The 8,443-nt window shown below is 42.2% G+C and overlaps 1 protein-coding gene across 1 annotated transcript in view; it reads right to left on the bottom strand.

The window, feature by feature from the left end:
• Window positions 1-2,792: 2,792 nt before the first annotated feature.
• palm1b (paralemmin 1b) overlaps window positions 2,793-8,443 on the bottom strand; it is a 25,244-nt gene continuing 19,593 nt past the window's right edge. Inside the window, exons 5-6 of the mRNA XM_084044458.1 lie at window positions 6,606-6,676; window positions 2,793-6,309 (exon numbers count right to left, since the gene is read on the bottom strand). Of these exons, the coding sequence (XP_083900584.1) occupies window positions 5,933-6,309; window positions 6,606-6,676 (448 nt within the window). The 3' untranslated portion in view covers window positions 2,793-5,932. The remainder of the gene's footprint in view (window positions 6,310-6,605; window positions 6,677-8,443) is intronic.

Consider the following 8,443-nt stretch of genomic DNA (forward strand, 5'->3'; position numbering starts at 1 on the left):
GGAGCGGCTATTTTCAAATAGTCATTGCCTAGTCGCTTCTTTGGCTTGTTTTCATATTCTCGCAAAATCTGGCAACACTGAGTTCAATCAATCATTTATTACATGCTGTGACGTCGTGTTAAATTAATTTACGCCCGGTTGTCCCGCTTGGTTCCAATTGCACGCCCTCAGAGTTACGTATTATTTGTGTGGCTGCAGCAAATATTATTGTAGCGTGAATGTGTTTGTAATGTAACTCCATGGTTGGCCGGGTGAACTTGGGTCTCTGAAAACGTCTCTCGGTCGATGGAGAATAAATAATGTCCAGCGGACAGCAGCACCTGGCGACCAGGACACGTCTGTACACCAGGTAGCCTATTATATTGTATACCCCAAAAAGCCTCACTGAATAAAACCCATAGAGTTATAAAAGAACCTCAACGTTTTGAGAAAGTGGCAACTTTACTGTCATTTACTGACTAAACTGAATAACGGACGACGGACGAGTGAGTAAGTGAATGTGGGGTGTTTCATTCTGACTCATTTTCTTCTCCTACAGACTTTTAATGTGGTCTGTGACGGTGTTGAGGCATTCTGCTGACAAACTCTGGACCAGGTATACAAACACACGCAGGTACGCACGCGCACTTACACATGCACACAGGCAGGCATGCACAGAACACGCGCGCACGCACGCACGCACCCACGCACGCACGCACACACATCCACGCGCACACAAGCAAACAAACAATACTATGGCTGCATGTTACTACCGTGACACACATATATATATATATATATATATATATATATATATATATATATATATATATATATATATATATATATATATATATATATATATATATATATATATATATATATATATATATATATATATATATATATTGCAGTGGTGGAAGAAGTAGGCTACTCATACAGTAACATAGGGAACATCAAAATGTACATATCGTTTTGTTATGTAAACACAGGGCAAAGTTACATACTATATCTTTGATCAGTACATTTGGTAGGCTACCCATAATTGTCCTCTCTACCAGCAGTCATCAGCCACTGGAATAGTGTGGTGCCCAAAAACATCCCTGTCCACTTAAACAAACAGTGAAAACAGGAGGGGGCTTCTACAGGTTAACACCACCACTCTACTCCAGTGGCTGATAAGTGCTGGTTGGCAATGGTAAAACATTTATTTATTTTGTTTTGTAAACACAGGGCAAAGCAGAATTTCATATTTCACAATCATTACTGGATTCATATATTCATCAACTTCAATGTTGTAGCTGGTAAAAGTGGGGCTGAACCTACAACGATACATCATAATTTCCCCTGAAATGGTGTGGACGAGAAGTATAAAGTATCAAAAAAATCCTCAAGCTAAGTAAAATGATATAGTATAAGGGAGGGACATCAATTATACAGTGGTGGGTAAGTAACCAGTAAAAGGGCTGTACATTGAAGTAGGTGGTGCTGACACCAGGCACCAGCTTGTATTACAAGAGGAAGGTTATCACACTTTGTGTTAGCAGAGATACCATTTTGCATAACACTCAATAGGATGATTGGTATCAGGGTCTGTGGTGGGCTGAGAAATGCATCCCACCAACACAACACACCCATCATTGTGGTGGGACGTGATTGAGGGTGTGGTATTTTCTCTTTTTCTTTTATTCAGGAATCTAAGCTTTTAAACAAGGCACACCCATTCCTTTCAAATGGTAATGTCCTGCCTCCACCTCCATGATAGCCGTATTGGCTTAACCGTGTGGACACACTGTGATAAGACTATTGCCTTTTGCATGTGTGTGTGTGTGTGTGTGTGTGTGTGTGTGTGTGTGTGTGTGTGTGTGTGTGTGTGTGTGTGTGTGTGTGTGTGTGTGTGTGTGTGTGTGTGTGTGTGTGTGTGTGTGTGTGTGTGTGTGAGATAATGTGTGTATGCACAGAGGCAACTGCCCAATCATGGTCACATTGGTCAGGAGTATGCAGAGTACAGTCTCTGGTTTATGTCTGTCTTAAAATAGCTAGGCATGGATTAGTCAGGTTGTTATTGTTTTTACATTTTTCAGGTAAATAGTTCATATTTGTGTAGAACTGTTGTATCAATCTTTGTCTTTTTGTCATTTGGTGCTTATTAAGTTATTATTGTTTCCTTGCCTCAATCTTTTCCAAAAGAGTAAAATTGTGCCCTCTAGTGGTAGCCCCTTACCAGTGCATTCCTCGATTTGACTCAAATAGGAGCCAGTTCATATCTACTATTCTGAGCTTAATTAATGTGGACTGTAGTACAACTCCAGCTTTAAACCCTCTGTATTGGCTTTCTCATAGTTTATCCCAATCTATCTCTTTCTTCTTTCAGCTTTCTTCTCTCCTGAACCCCTCAGCAACAGTTGAACAATGTCATTTTCACTCTTAATTTTGACCATCTGTCTTCATATCTTATGCTCCCACAGTAAATAGATTGTGTTTGTGTCTGAGTGCACATGGCCATGTGTTTGCGTGTAGGCAAAAGCAAATCTCCACAGGAGTCCCCTGTATACCCATCTGTGATTGACTCCATTAACGCCAGTTAATTGCAGCCCCAATCATTAGAAAGCCAAGATGCCAAAACCACTCGTGTCATTACCCATAGCTCACAAGCACACATTTGTGTGTGTGTGTGTGTGTGTGTGTGTGTGTGTGTGTGTGTTGGAGTTGGAGTCTTTGTGTGCTTTTAGTTAATTACATACAACACTTGACTGACTTGCTGTAAACAAACAGTAGTTTTATTCAAGATTAAACATTTAGACGACCACATAATAGATGAACAGGCATTGGTCTAACACAGGGTGGCCTCTCTCCGTTCCAGTTGTTGAAACTCACTCAGTTTCTGTCTTGATTCGATCTTTCAAAGAACTTCCAACTTGTTCATGTTCATCTATTTGTCCAATTTAAATGTTTGTTTTGGTCCCAGGGGCATGACACATTTTCTTCAAAAGGGACAATGACATCAGCTGTTGATTACAGCATCAAAAGAGGCAACATTTGAGAGGCAAACTTTATGCAGGACACCAAATATATTCTACACAATGCATCTTCTGAGAGTATTAAATAGAGCTGCATTCAAAGGTTATTTGATGAAGAAGCATTGCAGTGTTTCATCATTGTTGTTGTTGTTGTTGTGTAAAATGCAGCATTTCAAGAGTGTCTCCGTGGCCGGAAGGAGAGTAGGACAAACCTGGTCTAATATGAATGACAGACGGACAAGTCCAACCAACTGAACCTGACAAAGGCACCAACAATACACAGATGTAGTCATGTTTCTTTTTTAAGTACACACATCAAGTACAATATACCGCCCCACGCAGAGGCCATAAAAAAAACAAAATAAACATGAGTCAATTTCAAGAAACGAAATCGGTAAATCCATATAACTACAACGGCGCTGTACACATGGAAAGCATATACGCTGGCTGTCCATGCCTGCTGACTTCCCTTGGAATGTTGGGGGGCATTGCTCTGGTGGTAAATGCCGGCAGGACTGAAGAGAATGCACCAGGCACCAAAGATCCATGCTCAAGGGTGCAAAAAACTCTTGTTCATTAGAAATAGGCAGTACAGTCCGGATGAACTACATCTCCCACAATGCCCCTCACCAGTGATCTCAGTGTGACAGAGGGAGCCAGTGGAACAGTAGATGGTAAATGGAGGGTTAGAAGAGACTCACAGTTAGCACCAACCTCAGAGTTTTTTTTATACTGCATGTTTGTGAGCAGGGAGCGGGGTTTGTTGTTCAGATTATATGGATAAAAAAATGTGGGATAGTGATGACGATGTGTAAGTGTATGAGACATGCACAGTCTGAGGGAGCTGTATTTTAGGCAGCATATAATCAATGAACCCAGACATCTTATACACGGTAAAATCCTGAGTGTTAATTTAGAACTGGGAGTTCACAAATGTAACCAAAATGGACCCTATGTATGGGCCTATTTGGTTCTTACACTCTGTGAGTTGAAAATGTATAAATTAACACTGAGTATTTTGCTGTGTACTGTCTGGTTGACAAAACCAAGGGCACATGTTTTTGACAACACTTTCAAGGACTTAAAGCTGAAATCCGGGACTTATTTTACCCAATCTGTATGGTACAGTATGTTGCTACAATATAACTGGCACATCTGCAGTGGTTAGAGGTCATCTTTCTACTCTTCCATTGAGAAATGTCGACCTGGTTGTCGGGTAGGACACCGACTTTATTGTAGCATGTACATCGTTGCAATTAACTTTCTGCCAGGAGAGGGAGACAATGTACTGTACATACAGAATACAGATTGCAGCTTTAAATATTTGGAAGTGTATGTGACGTTTTTTCCACCAGTTTCCACAAACAAAGACAGTCAGGGGTTAAACTGGGAGCTAGTAGGAGACAGAAAGCAATAGCCGACCAACACACAAAAAATACAGTATTAACAGATTTTATTTGGTTCAAGAAGAAACAAATGCTTCCTGGGGCGAGCCGAGTGAGCCCTCCCTCCTTCAGCATGGAGGAGCGAATCCCAATTTAACCCCTGAACTTACAGTACATTCATGTTAACGTGATTCAGAGCGGTGCGACAGAGACGTGGAAGTCATGAGAGCTGCAGGGCTTCATGCAGTGCTACCTCTTCATTCTACATCAACATTACTTTGACAGGAACACAATTATGTAAGCATTTATAGTCATGGCAACATTGGTTTTAATAGGATTCTTTTGAACATGAGTTGTTCTTTTCTTTTTTTTTGTTAAATAGAAAAAGTAGTGATTTTACGTTGTACATGTGTTTATGTGACATACAGTATTTGCAGGAGGCAAGCATGGCTTGTACAGAGATCTGTGTCCTATTTTACTTCTGTCCGATCGTGCTGTAGTTCTTGTAAAACCTATTGTGTATCTCTAACACTGCCAATCCTATTTACCATTTACAGTTATAAAGACTTAATGTGGCTAAAGATACAATGAGTGAGTCTAAGAAAAGCGCAGACTTTCGTCATGATTGTTGAAGTGCGAATGTCGTAGTGCTTACAAGCATCACATGCAAATGGTGGTTGGAGATGATACGTGGAACCAAAAAACAATAAATACATTGTATAAAACATAATTTGATATCATATATTAAAATACTATTCAAAATAATATCTTAGACAATATTGTAATATGAAATTGACCGATAAATAGTTGGTAGGCCTACACAGAGAAATATATATATATATATTTAAGTATCTGTGTCCTTCATAATTTGGTGTTTTGGACTAAATTACAAGGGTCCAGATTCCAGGTGTCCCCCAAGGGTTCGCAGTACAATCCAGAGACCTTATCTTTTCTTTCTTTTTTTCTCAACGATAATAACAATGAACTTACAGTACACAGTCCCATAGTAAAGATATACATACCGAATACAATATAAATGTCAAGACAGAAAAATAGAAAAATATCAATAGAAATCAAAAGTAAAATACATATCAGAGAAAGTATACAGAGTTTGGTATACTGTGTATGAGTCTCTCTGGTTCTTGTTGTGGCTGAAGATGCCGTATTGGCTTTAGTTGTTGATATTGTGGCCGTGGAACCGTACTTCTCTTGTTGTCGTTGCCGTTGGTATCGTTTTTCTTCCAGTCCTGATTCGCACACTCCCGTAACAGACGCACACGCCATGCACACAAACTTGCAAAGCACAGATATACACAGCTATACGCATACCTGCACGGAGGCAGGTGTGCACCTAGCACACATGCGCACAATCACGTACGCACACATGCACACACACGCACACGCACACACGCACACGCACATGCACACACACACACACACACACACACACACACACACACACACACAGACGCGCGCGCACGCGCGCGCACGCACACGCACGCACGCACGCACGCACGCACGCACGCACACACACACACACACACAAACTCACATGACCGTGCAGCATTTGCAGGTCTGTTTCTTTTCCTTTTCTTTCTCTGCGTCCTCCCCTCCCCCGTTGGCTTTCTCCTTGTCCGCCATGCTGCCGTTGGGCGGGGCCGGCTCTTCCGTGGCACCCTCTCCTCCTACCGTCTTGCCCTCCCCGTCCTCGATGACCACGAACTCGGCCTTGACGTTGCCGTCCACCCCATCCTCGGTGGCGCGGTTCTCCTGCTCTTCCTCCACGGTCTTGTAGCCCATGAAGACCAGGGTGACGGGGTTGTCTGCACTGGCCTGGTCGGGGCTGGGGCCCAGCAGCTTCGCCTCAATCCCTGTCACCTCTCTCCTGGGTGTCTGGCCTGAAGCCTGCACCACTCCGTTCTCTCCTGCAGGGGGCAACGTGGCACCGCAGAGAGGAGAGAGAGAGAGAGAGAGAGAGAGAGAGAGAGAGAGCAAGAGAGGGAAAGAGAGAGAATGGAGGATGTAAATACAGAGAGAAAAGGAAAGAATTAAATGAAATATTATTTTAATGACCACCAGAAGAGAGGAATGATTTGATGGATTCAATGTAGAGGCCATTATTAGCCCACTCTTCGTCTTCCCTTCCAATTCACAACTGCCCAGGCTTTGTTTCCATGGTTTCCTGTTCTAGCTCATACGTTGCCATGGGTACTGAATTTACCTCCATTTTCTTTGGCCACGCCCTCATTGGCTGGTCCTCCGGTCTCCAGTTCCTCAATCTCCTGCTCCAGTCTGATGTACGCACACGCACACACGCACGCACACGCACACGCGCACGCGCACACACACACACACACACACACACACACACACACACACACACACACACACACACACACACAGACACACACACACACACACACACACACACACACACACACACACACACACACACACACACACACACACACACACACACACACACACACACACACACACACACACACAGTGATTAGTGAACACTGAATTTAATGAGTCATTATTTATGCCAAACATTTGACATCCAATCAGTTTTTTATTAGTTTCACTGAACCCCCAACAACATTTTCCACAAAATCTTTAGAGCCTAACCTAACGTGTTATTCAGAATGACGTTGTCCCATTTGCCATCTCTTACGGAAGAGAATCAAGATAACGCTGTGTGGTGTATTACAGTTTTTCACAATTGTTAACACACGTTTCTCAAAACAATAACGGCTTTCTCAAAACTGCACACCAAAACTGCAAATCTCACACACAACATGCTAAACCCTACTCTCCCTTTGCAAAATGACACTTTGCCATCAAATCTTTTAACTGTTCACAAAATGGAACTCGTGTTTTCATTTGGTACACACAGCCATATTTTCAAATGACACACACATACCATTCATTGAGTACACACAACTAAGCATGTGCTGCACACTACCAAACATTTACAGCACACTGCAGGGCAAAATTGAAAACACAATCATAGAAATGGAACACACCATATGAATGACATTGACAATTTCTTTTGTAAAATGACTCAGTGTAGGCCTACTTTTTTCATAGTGAAACATAAAACAAAACACAAATATGCAGCCAAAAATGTGTTATTTCTCTATATGATTTAGGCATCATGCCTCCGGTTCATGTCTGGCCAGAGGGCCATCCACATCATAGGCAATGTTCTCCCTGTCCAAGCAGCGTTGGAAGAAACGCCTCGAGTGGCACATGAAGCCCTGACAGACCTCAACAGTGACTAGGGACTAGGGCGATTTTCACGATTTTTGTATAATGACATTTTTCGATTTTGAATTGGAAAAAAACATATTTTACTAATCGAGAATCGTTTGTTTTGAAAATAATCGGAAAATAATCGGAATCGTGACCCCAACAATCGGAATCGAATCGAATCGTGAGATAGCAGAAGATTCACACCCTAACAGTGACGTCGCCACAAGCCTCCTCCATGGCCTGGAGCAATGGGACCCCCGGCTCTGTGGGTTCCGTTCATTTACCCTCCACCTCCAAGCTCAAAAGAACTCCTCAATGGGATTCAGGAAAGGAGAATAAGGTTGAAGGTACAGCACGGAAAAATGTGGGTGGTTCTGGAACCACTCACGCACTGGAGCAGCCCGGTGGTGCAAATTGCTCACCAGACCTGAATGTTTAAAGATTTGACTATTTGTGTGTTGTAGGTTGAGGCTTTGAGATTTTATGTGAGAAGTGTGTGCAAAAACTGACATATGTGTAGTGTTTGGACAACAAGGTGTGTTGTAGATTGATGCTTTGAGATTTTATGTGAGAGGTGTGTGCAACAACTGAACATTGTGTGTAGTGTTTGGACAACATGGTGATAATGTAATTGACATCAGAGTGTAAAGAAGGAAAGTCAGAGTCTAATTCAGATAAGGGAGTGCGAAGTAGTGCCAAATTGGGTGGAGCGATTAGTCCATGAAGTTAAGGTTGTGAAAATTGTGCCGAATCTTCGCTTTTTGTGTGTTAACAATTGTGAAAAACTGTAATTACACACCA

This window comes from Gymnoscopelus microlampas (assembly GCF_963454915.1).
Source record: "Gymnoscopelus microlampas genome assembly, chromosome: 20".
In the NCBI taxonomy this organism is placed as follows: domain Eukaryota; kingdom Metazoa; phylum Chordata; class Actinopteri; order Myctophiformes; family Myctophidae; genus Gymnoscopelus; species Gymnoscopelus microlampas.